At 45.9% G+C, this 22,586-nt stretch overlaps 2 protein-coding genes across 3 annotated transcripts in view; one reads left to right on the forward strand and one right to left on the reverse strand.

The window, feature by feature from the left end:
* Positions 1-515: 515 nt before the first annotated feature.
* Positions 516-6,727, reverse strand: LOC142213251 (protein RD3-like). Its single transcript, XM_075281539.1, has 3 exons — positions 6,507-6,727; positions 1,993-2,306; positions 516-1,332 (listed from the first exon to the last, which is right to left on the reverse strand). The coding sequence occupies exons 2-3, from the start codon at positions 2,295-2,297 to the stop codon at positions 1,023-1,025; spliced, it is 615 nt and encodes a 204-aa protein (XP_075137640.1). The 5' UTR covers positions 2,298-2,306; positions 6,507-6,727; the 3' UTR covers positions 516-1,022.
* An 8,384-nt stretch (positions 6,728-15,111) lies between these two features.
* Positions 15,112-22,586, forward strand: part of NXF1 (nuclear RNA export factor 1) — a 32,776-nt gene continuing 25,301 nt past the window's right edge. For both annotated transcript variants that reach the window (XM_075281521.1, XM_075281522.1), the window contains exon 1: positions 15,112-15,256. In XM_075281521.1, the coding sequence (XP_075137622.1) occupies positions 15,229-15,256 (28 nt within the window). In that variant the 5' untranslated portion in view covers positions 15,112-15,228. The remainder of the gene's footprint in view (positions 15,257-22,586) is intronic.

Consider the following 22,586-nt stretch of genomic DNA (forward strand, 5'->3'; position numbering starts at 1 on the left):
TATATATCACAATGCTTAGCTTCTCTCCCTCTGTCCATATATATATACAGAGCTCATCTCCTCTCCTCTATCCTATAACCCTATATATCACAGTGCTTAGCTTCTCTCCCTCTGTCCTATAACCCTATATATCACAGAGTTCAGCTTCTCTCATATCCTGCACTGATATACTTCACATGAGAAGTTGCTTTTAGCATGTCCACCATTTTGTAAATTTGCCGAGTTCCAGGTTAGAATATTCATTAACTATAAAAAAAACAAAAATTAAAAAAAAAAGAGAAAGCGATTTCTTTCCTGATGTGATGCTACCTATATGATCTATAGGATGTAGTGGGTATATTTACAGAGGTCTTCCTGGCAGAGTAAAGACCATATTACAGGGGCCAATGCAGAAGAGAATCGTTCGTGCAATACTTCGATTTGCGACTTTATACATGGTCTACAAGGTATAATACATGGGCCAATGTAAATAGGGCGTTTAGTTTTGTCACCCCTTTTCACTTCTCTATGATCAGGCCACAATCTAGATTGTATCAGTCAATATAATAAAACACAAAAGAACCATATAGAATAACAGTAACGTTGCTCCCGCCTTGACCTACTTGCAGCGCTAAGCCAAGAAGTACTTTAGGGGGAAAATGGTGGAATTCAGAAAAGCCAGTCAGTACATTGTTGGAAGATGGCCGCCATCTCCCATGCTAAAACAGGACATGTTTAGGTTGATATTTTCAAGGATATTGTAATGCCGACCTCTAAAATCCCTTCAGATGACTTGGGTGTTCTTTTCAATCTGTATTAGACCTTTCCTGCCAATAACAGGAGCAGATACAACCAGAAAAAAAATGAGAGGCCTTTCCCATAAGGAAAGACTTTTCCGTTTTTGTCTGAGAGAATCTGTTCTTGATAGAGGCAGGAAATCCATGGATCTAACGTAGACCAAAAACCCTGTCATGTGAATGTGCTCTTACTATGTACATTGGGTGCAATGTCCTATTTGGAGTAGACTCTTGGATGTATCAAGTTCAGTCGCATTCCACTTCCCTTGTCATGGTAAACTCTGGCATGCTCTTGCTTCTTGACCTCCCAGCAGAAACCATCTCACTTTCCGTATCTGAGCCATGTGCATCCTCCATTTGAAAGGGATTGACACGTAGACGAGCAGGCTTGAAACTGAATGTGGCCAAGCTCTTGGCTCTCCTGCGCTGTGCCAAGCGACCATCCTTTGTTTTCTGAAGTTCCTCTTCTTGAGTCATAAAATCCTGAAGCACTGTCCGAAAGAGCCGTGGGATCTCTGCACCTTCAGGCTCAAACTCCAACATCAGCCTACGAAACCTGTACAGAACGGCAAATACCAAATTCTTAATATATGGTTTATATAACTCACACTGCTGAAACCATACTTAACCTTTTCTCTATAGGGCAAAATCAAAATGGTGATTTTCTTACCAGCTAGGTCGTTGACTTATTGTGTCATTCTGTGCACTGGTAGCCTCTTATCTACAACTTAGCGATGTCCATATAGGACCCCCCCCCAACGGAATACCAAACGCAGTTGCAAGCGCTGTGCAGTAAAAGCACACAGACTCCATAGACTATAATGGGGTCCGTGTGCTTGCCGCGCGCTACCCACATGAATCATGCAGGCAGGAAAGCAGATTGAGAACTACTTTCCTGTCCGCATGTTCCCTGCGGACATCTGGCGGCAAGCACACGGACCCCATTATACTCTATGGGGTCCGTGTGCTTTCACTGGCACACCGCTTGCAGTTGAGTTCGGTATTCCGCTTGGGGAGTCCTCATGCGGACTCCCCCGGATGGAATACCATCGCCTTAGTCATGTGGCCATTGCTGACTATGGAATCAATATAACATCTGTAAAACATGGATCTGCAATCCTGCCTATGGCCATATGCATGATGATATGAAATAGTAAAGTAATTGACACACACCTCGTTTGTACAATAACTATATGTAGATCTAAAGCTATATTACCTGAGTATGACAGGGCCACATTGTGAAGGACTTATTTTGGAACAAATGTCTCTGAGCTCCAGCTGGTCGCCTGGGCTGATGTCGTAGCCTTGCCGTGGGACCGATGCGAGCCATGTGTAATCTACTCCATTCTTCACTCGTCGATATTCAATGAAACGCTCCCGCTGCTGCTTTTCAGCACGTTTTAAGTGGGATCCCAATTCTAACATTAGAGTCTCTGTAACTAGCTCTGCACTGCTCCTGGGGGCGAGCTTCACGGCAGACCCATCTGGGTCATTCCAGCCGAAGAGTCCTGCGAGGAACATTCTTGATACCTAGTAAAACCAGACGTATTAACGTTACTATGAGTGTCACACAGATGTTGCTTTTTTATCTGAAAGTTATATATTTAATGGACATATGTCTTTATTTCAGCCATACTAACTTTGTAACTATGTATCATCCTCCAATGTATTGACCCCCAATGTCTGCAGTCAGTGGAATGCAAATGCAGATTGGATTGTAACCTGTCATGGCGTCTTCAATCAGATGATCGCCTAGGGTGCTGGTGTAGGGTCCCCACTGACCTGGTATTACTGATCTACCCAAAAAATAGGCCAATAACATAAAAATATATCAGACCTGGATATGAGTTAAGGGTAACCAGATCAGGTTTGTGCAGAGTTGGAACTCACTGCTCTGTCTCTGTAAATTCTGCTCCTACCACTAACATCAAGTTAAAGAGGACCTTTCTAGAGATGAGCGAGTACTGTTCGGATCAGCCGATCCGAACAGCACGCTCGCATAGAAATGAATGGATGTAGCCGGCACGCGGGGGGTTAAGCAGCCGGCCGCCGTCAAAGCGGAAGTACCAGGTGCATCCATTCATTTCTATGGAGCGTGCTGTTCGGATCTGCTGATCCGAACAGTACTCGCTCATCTCTAGACCTTTCATGTTCTTGGGGCACATGCGGTTTTAATATACCGCTAAAAAACCCACAGTGCGCTGAATTCAGCACACGGTTGACTTTTCCATTATGTGCCCCTGAGCTGGAGTTATCGGTGCCATTACCGATATCTGCCCACTGTCACAAGGGCGTTCCTGACTTTCTAGCTGGGCTGTGAGGAACGACCTCCTTGACTGTACTTGTTCATAGACTATTACTGGGGGGTGGGTGTTCTTCATAGCTTAGCGTCATGGCTGGGCAGTAAGGAACGCCCTCTTGGACAGAGCTATGGACGAGTACTGTCAGGAACGCCCTACTGACAGTGGACTGAGGTCATTGCTGTTATAACGCATGGATATCTCCAGCCCGGGGCACATAACGGGAAAGCCAACATTGCACCAAATTAGACTTCTGCCTATCCTAAAGATAATCCATCAATCGGAAACCCTGGATAACCCCCTTGATTCTGCTTCTATTACCAACATCAAGTTTATTCTGCTCCTGTTCTTATGACCAACATGAAGTTCTGCTCCTGCTGTCAACTTCAGGTTAATTCTGCTCCTGCTGCTTAATCCGCTAGAAGCATTATATGCAAAACTAATGTTATTTATCAAAAATAATGGGGTGAATTTACTAACCGATCTTCATCAGATTTCTGGCGTGATGTGTATAAATGTGGTGCATCTTTGGAACACGGACCCATCTTGCACCAAAGATGTACCACATTGTTCTTTCTGAATACTACTCAACACTTTTTACAACATTGGGTGGATGGAGTAGGAGCATTATATTGTATGGGGCCACTGACTATTATACTATGTGGGGGCATTATAATATAGGCCGGGAATGTTTAAGTGGTGGTGATGGGGTCACATGTATAAACCCTATGCACTGGGCTTACCAATGTGTTAAAACGACCCTGAATACAGGTAACCCTTGAAAAACAGACTAGACTTTCTAAGCAAAGACCTCAGACCCCCATAACTATTGCAGCCCCTAGAATAGACCCCCTAAATAAACTCCAGACCCCCCTGAATACAGTTCCTAGAGCAGACCTTCTAAACTATTAGAGACCCCAAACAAAACTCTTTTCACAGACGCTCACACTTTCCTGATCTGCCTTCATTCCGCTCTCACACCCGTCTTGAGAACCTGCACCTATAGGGTCATTTGACACATATGTTCATGGGAACTCATGTGTTCAAGTGTTTATGGAGGTCCTGCTGAGTTTTTTGCGGGCTTCAGGTGGCCTCCCAAATCACCCATGTTATAATTCTCCGTTGTTTCCAGCCACTAAGTATGCTAGATGTTACAGAAGGGATTAAGGGTATTTACATGGGGTAATAGTTTTATGGTTTTAACACTTCAAGAATGTTCTGGTGAGATAAGGAAGGACAAACAGAACTACAAGTGCGGAGTCAAAGCGTCAACAACTTTGGGATTTTCCAATAGCTTTGAGTTATAGTATAGCGAAACTATAAAAAAAAAACAAGAGTATATAGGGGAATATATATATATATATTTATATATATATTTATATATATATATATATATATATATATATATATAGGGGTTAGGTCATCTGGAAGAGAACATGCCTAGAACCCATACTACTCTAGCAAACCCAAAGGATCCGCAGCCTAACAAAGCTAAGTCATTATTAATCTGTTGTGATCGTTTTTTGTTCCATATTCTACTCGATACATATTACACGGTCATAAAAAAAATTCTAAAATTATGTTTTTTGTGTGGATGGAAAGCGAAAATATCTGCTTTTCCATCCATACCTGCTTACTATAGTATATTTGTCAGGCCATGGTGTCCCCTATCCAGCCTGTCTTGGCCTCTGCTCCAATTTTTGTAAAAAATGGCAAGTGGGGCACAGATCAAGTAGACCCCATTATTGTCTATGTAACCACTCTTTAAGCAGACAGGGTCTCAGTCTTTCGGGTCCGCAGACAGACCCCCGAGCTCTAGTGTTAACCTTAGCATAAGACTGTCAAGTTTGCACTGTCTAGCTTTTAGACACTATTAGTAAATCCGCCCCATTGTGGCACATCTTTTGTGTGAGACAGGGCTGCGTGCCAAAGATATGCCACATCTTCCACCCATGTACATTAGAAACCTGGCATAGGTACATCACATTAGCTTTCGGGTCGAGTCCCTGTCTGCTTAAAAAGCACTTACATGGAGGAACTCACAAACCCTATAGACTAAAATGGGGTCTGCTGGGTTTTCGCTGATTTGAAGCAGAAACTTCTCTCTCCGTTTTTAAGCAAAATCTGCAGCGAAGTCTCATATGGAGACTATGACGCCTATGTGACCCTAGCTACCAAACCTGCTCTTAAGGCACTTATATGCAATATTATAGGCTGTTAGTGATATAGTCAAGATACCATTCTCGTATCAAAGTGCAATCTTATATACATGTACTTGACTTTTACTCCATAGGCAGTTTGGTTCACTTTGTGGCTATGGTTTGTGGCCGCACCTGCTGGAGCACCTCTTTTCACATATCGTCACCACACATTGGAACCTCTCAATCTTTATGATAATAGTCTGGAGATGCGTAGTGACTACAGGCACAAATAAGTAGTCCAACAGGTGAGGCAACACCCAAATATCACCAAACAATTCCTTTACATATAGGTTAAGGCCAAGGTCTTACGTTGCGAGAACACCGCAATCTGGCAGAAACCAGTGGCGTTTTACAGTACCTGCCAAGTGAATAGGATTCTAACTAATCCCATCCACACATTGCGGAAAAATATCCACAGCGGAAATGTCACAACCAGGTCAATTATACCTACGGAAATGCTGGCGGTTTCCATATAGATATAATAGAAGCATAAGCAGAGTCCACATAGGAAAACTCTAATAATAGGGGTTATTCCTACTGATACTGTTTCATCTATATTCGGTGACATATACAGATTAGGAACGTTGTCACTCCAAAATACCAGATCTTGGCCCTTCGGTTACCAGTATTGGCTCCACATTGGTGGCAGAGAGGAACAGCAGGTGAACAGGCTACTCTACAATGGAAAATGTTATTACAAGTCTCACCCTTGGATTGTAAATGTTTCTCCAAGGAACAGGAACATTTTAGGTGCTTAGGGTGTTTTTTTCTCTTCTGCTCATGTCTCACCCCAGCTTTAGAGGGATTTGAGGGGAGTATATACACTGTCTACCCCAATAAGTATTTGGACACCCATGCAAATGAAGATATCTGCGGTCGTGATGTACGTCACGCCTTCCGCCCTTGAATAGGAGACAGCATTGGCATTAGTCGTATGCAAGATGCCACGAAGTGCAGAGTTGTCCGATTTCGAGAAAGGGGTAATTATGGGGTACCACAGAAATGGTCGATCTTTAAGGGACATAGCAAGCGAACTGCATTACCCAAAATCGACAGTGGTCTATATGATTACGAAGTGGAAGGTGAACGGGTACGTTGAATGTGCCCCGAGTCGGCAGACCCCCGAAATTGGGAGATAGAGACCGACCAGTGCTGGCCAAGTCTTAAAAGCAAATAACCTACCTACACAAGGCTATACTATTACAATCGAGATGTAGACAGATCATTACCTGGAAGGTCCTGTTGCCAAGTTCTCCTTCCTTGCCTGGAGGCTTCTTCTTCAGGTGTCACAGCTCCTTATCAAGTCTTTGTCTTCCTTAAATGGTTTCCCGAATTCCTTCCAGCGTTCTATCAGTACCGGTGTTATAGATTCCCACTTTCTATGTGTCCTCTCTCCAATCCTTAATCTTCTTCCGTTCCTCCTCCTCCTCTTCTAGCTCCCACACTACTCTCATTTTATCAGCTCTGCTTTTAAAGCTCCATGTAATACTTTGTAATCTGGGGATTCCGCCCAGTCAGCAGAATTCTCATTGAGAGACTTCTTATATAACCAATACACATTAAGGCACATTTACCGACACTGGCGTATCTCTCGACTTTACTGCTGAGGAATACTGCACAAAATGTCAACAGCGGTGGGGTTTTTTTCGAGTGCGATATGGAAACCACAAGCTCTTTTCCTGCCAAAAACTCCAATTATGTTTGTGGAGGCTTCATAATGCAGGGCAATTGGCATCAGTCTCATGGATTTTTTTCTCTGTCTTCTTCTAGATCAACACTATAGGTTGTTGATGTGTGTTCTCATCCCACCTCATCTACTATGTAACCCTCAAGGCACTTTTGCTCTGATTTGCATATCCATAAAAAGATGATTCTCTCTCCATATCAATATGATATACGATATACGATAACTTCATGATCAGTGAAGATCTGACTGCTGGGCCTCCAGTTCTCCCATTTTGTTAGAACAGTGCACATGCTTAACCGTACAGAGGACCCTCTTTCTTGTGAATGGTGGGGTCCCAGTGGTCATGAAACAATTTTCCTAAAGGATATTCCCTAGATGTCTGACTTTCCTCCTAAGACCCCATCTATAGGAGGAATATGCACCCCAGGTTTGTCATCCACACATCAATGACATTGGTTTTATTCCCATTTTACAACCAATTACTAATACAAAGAAAAAATTAATAAACCAAACAAAACATTTCTGTGAAAAACTGACAAGTGGTTGTGATATTGTATCGCTGCAGTGTCCATTTCTAGGGTGTTGAGATAAGTGTTATATGATCCTGTTCCGGAGGCCAGTTAGTAGTGATATGTATCACCATGTGTCGACTGACGGTCATGTGGATCAGTAATGTAATCCCTGGTGCCATTGGTGCACAATCATATCTGCAGCTGCCAAGAGCTTGGGAGCCTCATGCAAAGCACCTGAGGGCAACATGTGTCTCCTAAGACGCTGCTTGTAAAACCCTGATGTAGGCAATATATATAGCATACAGCTATCGTCACATAGTAAACATGGGCTATCTAATAATGAGTCTGAGCTCTGTGATATATAGGGTTATATTATAGAGGAGAGAAGCTGAGCTCTGTGATATATAGGGTTATCAGGACCTACCTTCAGTTGTCTTCTCTGCGCCGTCGTTCCGTAGAAATACTGTTTTTTGCAGGTATGCAAATTAATTCTCTCGCAGCATTGGGTCGTCCCCAATGCTGCGAGAGAACTCTCCAGCGCTGCCTCCATGCGCGGTAGGCTCTACCCGAGGCCTACAAGTTTCAAAGCCTGCGCCAGACGAAGACACAGGGAGAGCCCGTTCCTGAAGAAGATGGAGGTGGCGCTGGAGAGTTCTCTCGCAGCATTGGGGACCCCCCCCCAGTGCTGTTTGAGTGCTGGGGACCGCCCCCAGTGCTGCGAGAGAATCCATTTGCATAACGGCGAAAACCTTTATTTCTACGAAACGGCAGCAGGAGAAAATATCTAAAGATAGGAGATGAATAGCCTTTCTTAAGGCTAGTCCGACCTGTTAGGGACAAAAAATTCATTCTGAATGATAGGATCCCTTTACAGAGGTAACTATAGCATGTTCATATAGCAACAAGTGTGGCTTACAATATCATCCAAGTGGATTACTCAAAAATTACTATAGATGCTATATATTCATATATGAATCCTAACATGGATTCCAATAAATACTCAAATACACAATGGTATAAATGATATTAACAACAACATCACAATATCATGGAAATAGAATAGTCAAGGGTCCTCTCATGATGTGTAGTTGATGCTGTATAACTATATATGGAACAACAATCTCTATTGCAACTTAAACAATCAATGCTCCATTGGTACAGCAAATATGGATAAAAGCATCACAGAAGAGAACTACATAAGTGCTATATCAAACATGAGTTCATCATACAGGTAAAGATGAACATACCCGTGTGTGCGGTCAAAATGGTGCGATGTTCCACCGTCTGCTGACGCCCACCGTCAGGAGCATCGCACCATTCTGTAGGCGGGACTGTAGGAGGATAGCCGCCGTGAAATCACATCCAGCTAGTCCGCTGTGATCTAGAGTAGCAGCAATGTGGATGAGATTTAAAGAACCTGTACCTGCAACATGGCCGTGGGGTTCAGGTCACCATCACGGTCACTTCTTAGGCTAAGTTCACACGGGGGGCGGTACGATACGGCACGGCGGATTTTGGCACCGAGAGTGACACGGGGAGCCGCGTCACTCTCGGGTCAAAACCTGCCTGCCATGACTGTCGTGGCTTCCGACAGTTGCGACTTCCCCCTCCGGAGCAGGCTCAAATGAATGGGCCGACTCCGAAGGTTGCTGCCGCCAGGTGGAAGCCGCCTTAAGAAAGGGCAGCCTGCTTCTTGCCGCTCACGGAAAAAAGTAGTCTACATAGACCACCATTGTGAGAGGGCGGAGTATGACTTGGATTACGCGCCATAATCCGCCCCCTTAGTGCCCGTGTGAACAAGCTCTTAGAGACTAACATCTGTCTGTCAGTTCCATTTAAAGGGAGTCATTCACAAACCTCATTTTTCATTAACCCCACGTTGGAATAGATTTTATAAGGCTATTCTAGTCCTACCGTTATTTTTCTTTTGTAGGCATCAGTTTTCGAATAAAAGCAATTTTTGCAGATATGCAAATGGAGATCCGAGCACAGCAGCGTCACACCCTTCTGGCTGTTCTCTCCCTCCTGGCCGTTGTATGCATGCCCCCTCCGATGATGTGCTCTGTTCACCGCATCATCAGCAGCATCTCTCTTTGGCGAGACTACAATCCCGCGCATGTGCTGTCGACTTTGCCCGAAGCCGAAGTGGTTTGCTTATTATGTCACTTCCTGTGTGTGTTAGAAAGTTACTTATCATTTGTAACGACTAACTATTCCATGTCAAAATTTTACACATTTGAGCTTATTCTAATAGTTTACCAGATGTTTGATGATGATCTTATAGACCGAAACATTACACTTTTTGGATTGCTAATAAACGTGGAGTATTTTCTGTTTCGCATAAACAGTGCGCCAGGATCTATCGTAAGGATAGTCCAGAAATTAACAGAATTATATACATTGTTATAAATTATATTATAAGGCTATACTGTATATTGATATAAAGTTCCTTATAGGAATAAATGCAATAATAATATACTCATTGGCATAAAGCTAAATGCAGAAGAGTGTGACTCTCTGGTTTGTTTACGGAACGTGACCTTAATCTAGCAAGAACTGCATTAAACTGCTAATAAAGTGATATAAAACATGGCTTTCCTGTGATCGCAGTGATTAAGGAGTATAATCCCTTCTAGTCAGCCAGCTAGAGTCAAAGGGAGGGCAGCGCCCCATCCTATTATACCGCAAATGAAAAGAACACGACAACTAGAAGCCAAGCATCAGGGATAAACAGACAATTAGATTTGTCTGCCTGAATTAACCTTCTTGGAGGAGGAATCCTGGAAGTGATGATATGGCCTCACAGATATAGCCCTGATCAGTGGCGTAACAAGGAAGGCGAACATTTGACATGCACCCTTCCCCCTGACCTCAACTGACCCCCTCCTGCACAAACTGCATTCCTACACATGCTATTATGCCCCATAGTGGCCCCTGCACACAGTATTATGTCCGATAGTGACCCCCTGCACACAGTATTATGCCCCATAGAGGTCCTTGCACACAGTATTATGCCACATAGTGGCCCCTGTACACAGTATTATGCCACATAGTGGCCCCTGCACACACTATTATGTTCCATAGAGGTACCTGCACACACTATTATGCCCAACTGTGGACCACCCATGAACAATTATTATACTCTGGGGTCTTTTTACCTCTCCCTGGCTCCGGCGCACTCCCCGCTGATTTCGGCCATCTTTAATGTTGGTACAGATGACACAGGAGCCAGGCCGTTGTCGCAACTCATAAGGACGCTGGCCTGACCTGCATGATGTCACCAAACAGGCCTGAAGCCTGCCGGAGCGCAGGAGGGCTAAGAAACAGTGTTTTTTTTATGTTCCCTCACCTCCCCTGGCCCTCCGATCATTATACTCCGGGGTCTGAAAAGACCCCATGGTATAATGATAGCAGTGTTTGTGGGGTTCGCGCAGGCCACCATGAGCAGTAAATAAATAGGGCCTGTTACCTGCTGGGTGTTAGGAGTACAGCCGGAGCCTCCGCAACACTGTGGGGATCGGTAAGTAAATAGGGCCTGTTACCTGACTGGTGTTAGAAGTACAGCTGGAGCCTCCGTAACGCTGTGCAAAGGTTGCTCGCCCTCTCCTCTCTGCGCTTCCGAGTTCCCTGCTTCGAGGTCTTGGGAGGCAGGCTGGAATCTCCGCAGCGATGTGCGGGGGTTGCCGGTCTCCTTCTGAACCGGACCAGGGACTTCCGATATTTCAGGCCTAGTGGCAGGCTTAGGCTTGCTTAAAGATAGGCTTTTGCTCTGGACCACCGCTAGCTAGTCAGTGTTTCTCCTGTAGTACCTGATAGTGTTCTCTCTCCAGTTGTTCTGACTGCCTCATTTCTGACCCCTGCTCTGACCTCTGACCCTGCGTTTGCTTCCTGATTTGTGTACTGTGACTGCTCTTGTTTATGACCCCGGCTTGCCTTTAGACCTCTGCTCCCTGAACCCAATTTTGTGCTGCTCTGCTCTCCTATTACCGACTTGGCCTGCCTGACCTTCCTTGTGTATGAACCTCAGTACTGTGCTGCCCTCACGTTGATGACCTGGATTGGACGACTATGCTTTGAGCCGCTGCTGCCATTTGCTGTTTATCGCCCGCCGCTGCCTTTTGGTTTTTTGGACCTGCACAGCTACCCTGAAGATCTGCTAGTAAGAGTTCCCAGTTTCTGGTTCCGTTGTGATTTGTGGTGCGCTGTGTCTGGCGTTTCCCAACCCATACCGCTTTGCCTGGCATTGCCGCCAAGTCCATCCCCACCATCTGGGCTGGACACCACTGTTGGGTTGGAGTTGGTGTGGCCTGGGAGGTGCTGGACAGTCAGCACCATGTTTACCGTTTTGATCAGAGTGTCTAGTACTGGTTCTCATGGGCCGCTACCACTGCTACCCTGGTATTTACGCCACTGACCCAGATCTTAACATCATCCAGGCTGTCTGGGATAACATGATGAGGCAGAAGGTTTGAAGCAATCCTACATCCATAGAAGATCTGTGCTAAGTTAATACTCTATTAATTAACTACAAATAATACACATAAAATGACACATGGAGACAAACAGGGGAGGGTCCACTACAAATTAGCAGACAAATTCTTATTCTTATGGTAGAGTTGGAAGGGACCTTAAGGGCCATCGGGTCCAACCCCCTGCGAGTGCAGGTTTTCCTAAATCATCCCCCCACATCCCCCCAAGAGAACAAGTAGCCAGAGAGGCCCCCAAAGAGATCAAACAGATCACAGAGTGTAGGAGTACAATATAATCAAATAAACAGAAGCCGACCCAGTATACACACACAAAGAAAACAATCAAATAACAACAAGTCTATAGGGTATATCCTTTCAATGTATATAATAAAGATCAGCAATTAGATGATACATTTAGTAGTACATACCTACAGACATTATTAAAGTATAATGACTCTAATCAGGGGAGCCATTTGTGTTACTCCATTCTGTGTTACATACAGAGACTGCCTGTCTCTGCCATAATGAACACAATTGAATTAGCTAGCCTGATAACTGGGAGAACAGAAGAAATGAAAGCAGCTTCTCTCCTATCTGAGTGCAGGACCTAGGTCACGTGGTGTAGACATAGGAATAGCTAGATACACAGGCTCGCTCCCCTGCACTTAGCCCTTCCTCCCTCCCCCTGAGAGCAGCAGATACATCACTTGACTTTTGAGCAGATAAGTCAGGGCTGTGGCCACAAAGAATTGAATAAAGTAATATAGTGGACAAACAAAGCAGTTTTGCTGAAGCAGTGTATTTAGGAAAAGTCTTACATCCACATTAACAAGCAGTATAGATAGGATCCTTGTGATGGGACAACCCCTTTATAGAGAACCTTTCATGGTTTGGGGCACAGGCAGTTTTATATATCGCTGGAAAGGCGACAGTGCGCTGAATTCAGCACACTGTCGGCTTTGACAATCTGTGCCCCGGGTGAAGAGCTATCGGTGCTGGTACCATAGCTCTTCACAGTCAGAAGGGCGTTCCTGACTGTTTGTCAGGAACGTCCTTGTTCACAGCAGCACCAATAGCACTGTGCTGTGAGACCGGGGAGGAACGCCCCCTCCCTCTGCTCACAGTACTCGGCCATAGATGAGTATTATCAGGAGGGGAGGGGGCGTTCCTCCCTGGTCTCACAGCACAGCGCTATAGGCGCTGCTGTGACGAAGGACGTTCCTGACAGACTGTCAGGAACGCCCTTCTGACTATGAAGAGCTACGATACCGGCACCGATAGCTCTTTACCCTGGGCACAGATCATGAAAGCCGAGAGTGTGCTGAATTCAGCGCACTGTCGCCTTTCCAGCGGTATATAAAACCGCATGTGCCCAAACCCATGAAAGGTCCTATTTAAGAAAGGCTATTCTTCTCCTACGTTTATATGTCTTCTCCGCGCCACCATTCGGTTGAAATTCCATTTTTCTTCGGTATGCAAATGAGTTATCTCGCAGCACTGGGGGGTGTCCCCAATGCTGCGAGAGAACTCTCCAGCGCCGCCTCCATCTTCTTCAGAAACGGCCTCTCTGTGCATCTTCTTCCAGAGCTGGGTTTCAATCTTCTAGGCCTTGGGCAGAGCTGATTGCGCATGCCCGTGACCACATGAAAAATGGCCGCTTACACAGTAAGCATAAGCTGCCATTTTCTTGTGGCCGCGGGCACGTGCAGTCTGTACTGCCCGAGGCCTAGAAGATTGAAAGCCAGCTCTGTATAACAGTACTGCCAGCACCTGCCGCTAACAGCAGCGGTTGGTGCCCGCACCAATCACGACTGTTAACCCTTTAGATGCTGTGGTGAAAAGGGACCACAGCGTCTAAATTGTGCAGGCGGCACCGATCGCCGCCCTCCTGAACGACACCAGGGGGCAGTGATCGGTTGCTATGACAACCCGAAGCCTATTGAATGCTCCCAGGCTTGTCATTGCATTGGTTCTATTGAACGCTGCCAGAGGCAGTGTCTTAGGGTAAGTTCACACAGTTTTTTGCTCAGGATTTTGAGGCCGTATTCACCTCAGAATCCTGACCAAAGGGATGACTCCCATTGAAATCAATGGGAAAAGGAAGCGAGGTGCTCATTCTTCAGGCCGTTTTGCCTCGCGATTCAGCCTGAAAACACACCCTCCTCCATTCATTGGGCCTAATCCGGAGCGGAGTGCGTGGCTGGATGCTGATGCAGTGCACCGGCTTTCAGTCGCGACTACCTGGCTTTTGGATTGGAACCTGAGCAAACCACCATTCTCAGCTGTACCTGGTGCTCCATTGCATGATACGGCTTGTACTGTCAGAAGCCGCGAAGCTGGAGAGAAGACCAATGATTCACATCTGCGTTTGTATTCTGTCTGGATGAGTCCACATGGGGACCCCCCGAACAGAATACCAAACGCAATTGCAAGTGCTGTGCAGTGAAAGGACATGGACCCCATAGACTATAATGGGGTCCGTGTGCTTGCCGCGTGCTGCCCCCACGAATCATGCATACAGGAAAGTAGATTATGAACTACTTTCCTGTCCACATGATCCCTGCGGAGATCATTATAGTCTATGGGGTCCATGTGCTTTCCCTGCACACCACTTGCAGTTGCATTCGGTATTCCGTTCGCGAAGGGATTGAATACGAACGCTGATGTAAACGAGGCCTTACCAACCAGACCACATCATGACACAACGCAATCCCTGATATGCCACGTAAAGTGCGCCAGGGACAGTGCGAATACCTTTATTTTTTATCTTTAGTACCCACCATGGCTAATGCACGGGTTGCTCCAAATACTGGACAATCCCTTTAATAATAGAAAGACCCCTTTAACACTATCATTATGTGAGGAATAAAACTATGAGGTTCTATTATTATACCAGTAACGATAACCACACGCATATAGTAATAATATATACATAATTCTAATAATATATTATAATAATATATAAAAGATTATTCTCCCCCCTCCAATATCTGCATGGACTGAACCAGCACGGCACCATACCACGTGGTCGGAGCGATAGACCTGAGTTACCCATGCATCGAGGGGCGCTTGGGTCATACCATTTTACTACTGGGTTACACAATCTCTTTACGTGCCAGTGCACAGCGCCGTGTAACCTCTCCACTCCCCCACACTCTTGTGGTAATGCGTCACTTCCGGAGTGGAATCTTCGCGTTGCTACGGCGATTCGTGGAGAGGTAGAGGCGGACTCTTTCAAGGGGAAGTGACGGGACGTCGAAGCCCGTATTCTAGCGATCTAGCGATGGCGGAAGGTGGCAGGTCGTATATTGGTAAGTTTATTAGACGGGAGGTGGCCTGAGGTAACTCCTCCGGGTAGTGTTATCGGGCAGAGAACGGAGTGCGGGTCATGGAGTGTGTGGGCGCGGCTGTGGTATTTGGTTACATTAGGGCACACTTGGTGCTTGGCGCTGTACCCTGGCACATTGAACTCCAAGGGGCAGTATCTGCATTGGGGGTTCAGTGCTCTCCTCATGTTTGTGGGGGATTCCTCAGGGCACCAGATGGCTGTTTTGTTTTTTTTTTGTATTTTTTTGTTTTAATTTTAAAGGGATTGTCCAGAATCTGGAGCCACCTCTATAGTGACAAGTGTGGGTGTAAAGGGGAGAATAAGGCCTACACCCCTGTACCAGGCACTCCAGCACCCGCCCCCAGCCCCCTTTCTGTCACATTGTCGGCAGTAAGGATATCAGTTGGTGACCTCATCGGTCGCTGGTGACTGACATGAACGGATCTGTTAGCTGATGGACACAGGGATCCCGAAGGATCACATTAACTATAATGGGATCCATTGGGTATCGGTTATGGTGCACTCAAAAAGTCCCCCATGCATGGGGGACACCCGACTCATCCCATTCTAGTCACTGGGGATCTGTCGGAATCTGCGTTACCGTTATTTTAGCGGTCTACGTCTCTGACATTGATCTCTATGTAAATAGTTGTATAACAGATCTGCGACACGCATGTGCAAAACATGATGTGAATGTGGTCTTACGTCTTTTAGGCCAATAGAGTGAGGGTAATAGGATTTGTATATATCATGTATGTGTATATACATCTATATATACACTATATGTCGGGTATATAGCTGCTCTTACATCATAGAGCAATTATTAGTTCCTGCTTCTGATTAGTTACCTTGGGAATATATTATGGAGGCCTTGTATTGGCGCTGGGTGCACTGAACCTTTGTCACAGATACCTCGGTGGTCTGTAGGGACCTTGTTTGTCACAGAGCTGGATATATAATGCTAAAGAAGATTAAAACAGAGATATGGATTGATTTGATTTTTTTTCAGGGGACCAATTGTCGCCTTTTTTCTGTTTAATAGTATATAAAGTAGCACATGACAATGACACCCTGGTCTAGATGACCTGGTTCACAATTCTTCATTACGCTGCCTACTGGACTATACTGAACCTTCTGGTGCTACCATGGCAGCTACAGTGCCCAGTGGGAACGTGGTTTGTTGCATCTCTGGTATACAATAACATAAAATATTGTAGTTTATCCTGTTATTGGACTGCTAATCCCTATCCAAAATATGTAAAATCTTTTGTAAAATCTAGATTTCAGCTACATAATGGGTGTACTGAGGATATAAAGGGACACTCTTCTTCCATAGTCTCTTGAGGTTGGTTGTTTTATGTTTTTATTTTTTCACATTTAAGTTTATTAAAGGAATTGTGTCACCGGAATAGTCCATATTGAACTATATCACAATCAGCCAGGATGTAACGGGAATAAAACACTTTTCTGCTTCCCTCTGTAGCTGAAAGATTTTCTTTTTGTCTTAAAGAGGACCTTTCATCAGATTGGGCACAGGCAGTTCTATATACTGCTGGAAAGCTGACAGTGCACTGAATTCAGCGCACTATCGGCTTTCCCAATCTGTGCCCCAGGTAAAGCGCTATCGGTCCCGGTACCGTAGCGCTTTACAGTCAGAAGGGCGTTCCTGGCAGACTGTCAGGTACGTCCTTCTTCACAGCTTCTATCGTGCTGTACAGTGTGAGCGGGGAGGAACTCCCCCAACCCCCCCCTAACACCCCGCTGCTCACAGTACTTGTCCATAGATGAGTATTATCAGGAGGGGAGGGGGGTGTTCCTCCCCGCTCACACTGTGCAGCGCGATAGGTGCTGCTGTGGAGAAGGATGTACCTGACTGACTGTCAGAAACGCCTTTCTGACAATGAAGAGCTACGGTACCGACACCGATAGCACTTTACCCAGTGGCATAGATCGGGAAAGCCGACAGTGTGCTGAATTCAGTGCACTGTCAGCTTTCCAGCAGTATATAGAACTGCCTGTGCCCTGGACCATGAAAGGTCCTCTTTATGCAGATGAGCTGTTTGGTGCCATGAGGGCATCGCCTTGCTTTCCAGTGCCCAGACTCTCCATCCTTCCCATGATTGACTTGTATACTGCCCGACCCTGTCTCTTATAGAAGGCAGCTAGTTCTTCTGTGCAGTGAGAGCAAGTGTGATGTCGTCATTGCACCAAACGGCTCAATGGCCTATCAGGGAAAAAAGGTAATATTTGAGCAATGGTGGCACTATTTGAGAAGCAGAAAAATTCACCCCAGCTATCTGTGCTTATACTTCTTTTAAAGGGGTCCTTTCATGTCCTTGGGCACATGCGATTTTATATACCGCTAGAAAGCCAACAGTGCGCTGAATTCAGCATACTGTCGGCTTTCCTGTGATGTGCCCCGGGGCTGGAAATATTAGTGCCATTACCGATCTCTGCCCACTGTCAGAAGGCCATTCCTAACAGTCTAGCTGGGCCCTCCCTCCCTCCCTGACAGTACTCATGGGGGGTGGGGGCTAACCTACCATTGTGACTACTACCGAGCTGATATGTCCTTCTGTCAGCACAGTGTCAATCCAGCTTTGTACTGAACAGCTGAGTCCTGTCTTACAGGCTGGTTGCTGGTGATACACTACCAAACAGCTTTTTTTATAGTGGCATTATACAGTCTGCCAGGGTTTCAGCTCTTGGCACAGCTAGTTAAGAGCAAATAAGGAATATGGCTGCTTGGCAGAACTCTAATCGGATCTTTACCGCTATATTAAGAGGCTGTTCTCATAGCTGTACTGTCTTCTTTCTTAAAGGGATTATACCATTAAAATCACTTTTTTTTTTCTTGTTCACACGTAGGAATAGCCTTAAGAAAGGCTATTCTTCTCCTACCTTTAGATGTCTTATCCGGGCCGCTGTTTGGTATAAATCACGGTTTTCGTCGGTATGCAAATGAGTTCTCTTGCAGCACTGGGAGTGGTCCCCAGCGCTCAAACAGCACTGGGGGTGTCCCTAATGCTGCGAGAGAACTGTCTAGCGCCACCTCCATCTTCTTCAGGAACAGCCTCTTCACGCGTCGTCTTCTGGCGCTGGCTTCAAACTTCTAGGCCTCGGGCAGCCGACTGCGCATGCCTGCCGGCCACCAGAAAATGGCCGCTTACAATACTGTGTAAGTGGCCATTATCTTGTGGCCAGCGGGCATGCGCAGTTGGTTTTGCCCAAGGCCTACAAGTTTGACCACAAACGCCGGAAGTAGACGCGAAGAGAGCCTGTTCCTGAAGAAGGTGGAGGCGGCGCTGGAGAGTTCTCTCGCAGCATTAGGGACGCCCCAAGTGCTGTGAGTGAACTCAATTGCATACTGACAAAAACCGGGATTTATACCGAACAGCGGCGCAGAGAAGACATCTAAAGGTAGGAGAATAATAGCCTTTTTTAGGGCTTTTCCTTCGTGTTAGTCACAAAAAAAAATTGAGTTTTAATGATAGGATCCCTTTTAAGAGCTTGTCTAGGAATAGACAAAAATTTTAAACTAAACATTAGATTGTCAGGGTACCTGTCCTAATGCCTACTTGAATCTTCTTAGTAAGATGCAGGAGCTTTCCTTGCCTCTTGGGTTATAATTGTGGGGGGGAAAAGCCGGCCACTGATATTCTCTCTATAAAAGCTGATCTGGATGGGTTCCACAACTGCCAAAGGAGAGTAGACCAGCTTATCATTGTGGTTTCTGTTCTGATCCACCATCTTCTGGTACTAGTGCAGCCATGGTCACTACCTCAGAAATCCTGTCAGACCAATGAACAGCCTGAACAGAAACCACAGTGTAAGGCTGAGGCCCTACGTTGCGGCAATGCAGATTTTGCAGTGTTTTTTTGAGCCAAAGCCAAGAATGGGTATAAAAGCTATGTGAAATACCCAAGAAGCTCTTATACTTCTACCTTCTGTTCAGTCCACTCCTGGATCTGGCTCAAAAAACCTCAGCAAAATCTGCAACATAAGAAGCTGCATTTCGATAGCGTGGGGTCTCAACCTTAAGGGGTTTCCTGGCCCCAAATGGAGTGTTCGCAGTGTTACTCTATCCACAGAATAAGTCTTCAGTATGTCATCTGTGGGGGTCTGGTACATGGACCTTGCACAGATCAGCTGTTACAGCAGCCTCTGGGAGTTGGAAGCTGATAGTCAACGGTAATGGGAGCGCTGCAACAGCTGATCTGTGTGTGCTACGCGTGTCAAACCCCCACAGATTACATACTGGTCTATCCTATGGATATGTCATTAATATGAAGAATCTGTTTGATGCCGAGGAACTCCTTTAGGCTGAGGCCTCAGTGAAATTCTTTATTGCTTTTTTTTCCTCTGCAGACTTCTGCCCCTTTTATATCTATACAGAGAACACCAGCATTTCCGTAGGTACAATTCACATGCTGCGATTTTCAAAAACCTGAGCGTTTTAAAATCGTTGCTTTTCCACTGCAGTTTTTTTTTCTGCAATGTGTAGATGGGGTTAGTCAGAATCCCATCCGCTTTGCAGGTTCTGTAAATGCAGCGTTTTCACAACGTGAGGCTTTAGCTTTGGGTTGAGGCCCCGCACTGTGGAAACTCAGTTTTGTTTTTTTGCAAATTTTGCTGCATTTTTTTTTTGAGTCAAGAACGGTAACAAAAGAAATGGGAAATATAAAGGAAACTCTTCGCCCTTCTGCTCAATCCATTCCTGGCTTAGGTTCGAAAAACACAGCAAAATCTGCAACACCAAAAAAGAAATCTGCATTTTCGCATCCTAGGGCTTCAGCCTTAAGGATTTTAATAGCCATACGGGGAAAGCTTGCTGTGTGTGATTTCTCACTTTATAATGCGCGTTGAATGAAATGGTTTTGTCGGATATCAGACTGCGCCAGTGATAGTTTAATATTATGTATGAATGGAAATGGTGAAACTTGGCCTGACTAGTCTAGCTGCGCTTCATTTATGCCAGCGTGCCATTCCTCGTGTATATAAGCTGATACGCGTATTACAAGTTTCATTTAAACCTTTTACGTAAGGCATCCTACTTACCCAGGTAAAGCCTGGCCGCTGAGTCAGAGCCATTACACCTAAGGGCTAGTTCACACGTGGGCAAAGGGGAGGTTTTTGACAGCGGAATTCGCTTCAAAAACCTCTCCTTTAACATGGTGGTCTATGTAAACCACTAGCTTTTTTTTTCCTCCTAGCGTTTTCCGCCTGAAGAAGCGACATGACCTTTCTTCAGGCGGAAAACGCCTGAAGAATTGCATAGAAGTGAATGGGAGGCGAAAACCGCGCGGTAAAAAACCGCGCGGTTTTTTGCACAGAAAACCGCGCGTTTTTTTGCACAGAAAACCGTGCGGTTTTCGCCTGCAGTTTCTATAGCACATATAGGAAAAAAAACCCTAGCGAAAACCGCTAGCGAAAACCGCGTCAAAAACCTCGTCAAAAACCGCGTGGAATGCAAAAAAACAGCGTCAAAAAAACTCCCCGAGGTTTTTTACCTCGCACAAATAAGCTAGGCGGTTTTCACGTGTGAACTGACCCTAACTGGTTCGAGCTGCTCCGCACCGTGACGTCAGAGGCTTTATCGTAGTTATAGAGTCAGGCGATGACTGAGTCATAGGCACTTGTTTTATTATGCTTCTTCTGAAGAGAAGAGGTGTGTATGTGTGCGCATATATATATATATATATATATATATATATATATATATATATATATATATGTACATTGTACTTCTAGTATATCACAGTTCATGTAGTACTGAGCGAGTACTATCAAGTAAAAATACTGTAAATTAAAACTTCATTGGGTTGTGAAGAATGGATATACAGCAGAATTTCTATCTAGGTTTTCAAATGGAAAATCTGCCACATATTGCTGTATAGCTAAGTGGATGGGATTCCTACAAATGTTATCGGCACACTGCATAAGACGTTATGTACTTTAGGGCCCTTTGTACACAAATGATATTTCTGCCAGTTATAAACATGGACAGCACATGCAGTCATTGTAGTGAATGGATTCACACGGCTTGGAGACACTGATGCTGGGTTCCCACTAGCATGGGGATCTGACAGACTGAAACCTTGTCCACTTGAAAAGCCGTTACAGGGGGAAACCCACGGACCCCATAGACCAGTGATGGAACCTTTTTGAGACCGAGTGCCCAAACGGCAACCCAAAACCCGATAAATTATCGTGGCGTGCCAACACAGCAATTTAACCTTAAAACTCCATGGATGCGCAAATGCGGACCCACAAATTACAGTCGTGTAACTGGGGCTTGTACTGAAAGGTAAAGGTCTCTGCATTTGGTACTGTTGAACAGTTAATTTTCACTTTTTAGGGCTCGTTCACATCTGCGCCCGGTCTCCGTACTGCAGGTTTCCGCTTCCCGCATAAAACAGAGCAGGATACGGAAACCTGCAGGAGTCTTGAATGGGTGAGAAAGCTGTCCGGCCGTGAGCGGCGGTGAGCGTTTTATGCTCTCCACCACGAAACCGGGTTTTATAATCCGGACACAGAGTCGGACATGCAGTACTCTGTGTCCGGATTTAAAAAAAACGGTTTCGCGGCGGAGAGCATAAAACGCTCACCGCCGCTCACGGCTGGACCCGGTCTGTGGTTTCCGTCTTCTGGCATGCAGAAGACGGAAACCACAGAATGGAGACCTTGTACGCAGGTGTGAACATAGCGTCACATCGCTCAGGATCTGTATTATAGTGACCGTACAATGTTATTAAAGCCTGTACTAATATCATGTCTGCTATTAAACAGATCCTGTGTGATATAAATAGTGAGGGGACCCCACACAGCACAATCTGCCCCGCAGTGGCCCCCACACACGGTACAATCTGCCCCGCAGTGGCCCCCACACACGGTACAATCTGCCCCGCAGTGGCCCCCACACACGGTACAATCTGCCCCGCAGTGGCCCCCACACACGGTACAATCTGCCCCGCAGTGGCCCCCACACACGGTACAATCTGCCCCGCAGTGGCCCCCACACACGGTACAATCTGCCCCGCAGTGGCCCCCACACACGGTACAATCTGCCCCGCAGTGGCCCCCACACACGGTACAATCTGCCCCGCAGTGGCCCCCACACACGGTACAATCTGCCCCGCAGTGGCCCCCACACACGGTACAATCTGCCCCGCAGTGGCCCCCACACACGGTACAATCTGCCCCGCAGTGGCCCCCACACACGGTACAATCTGCCCCGCAGTGGCCCCCACACACGGTACAATCTGCCCCGCAGTGCCCCCCACACACGGTACAATCTGCCCCGCAGTGCCCCC

The sequence above is a fragment of the Leptodactylus fuscus genome, chromosome 7, assembly GCF_031893055.1.
Source record: "Leptodactylus fuscus isolate aLepFus1 chromosome 7, aLepFus1.hap2, whole genome shotgun sequence".
In the NCBI taxonomy this organism is placed as follows: Eukaryota; Metazoa; Chordata; class Amphibia; order Anura; family Leptodactylidae; genus Leptodactylus; species Leptodactylus fuscus.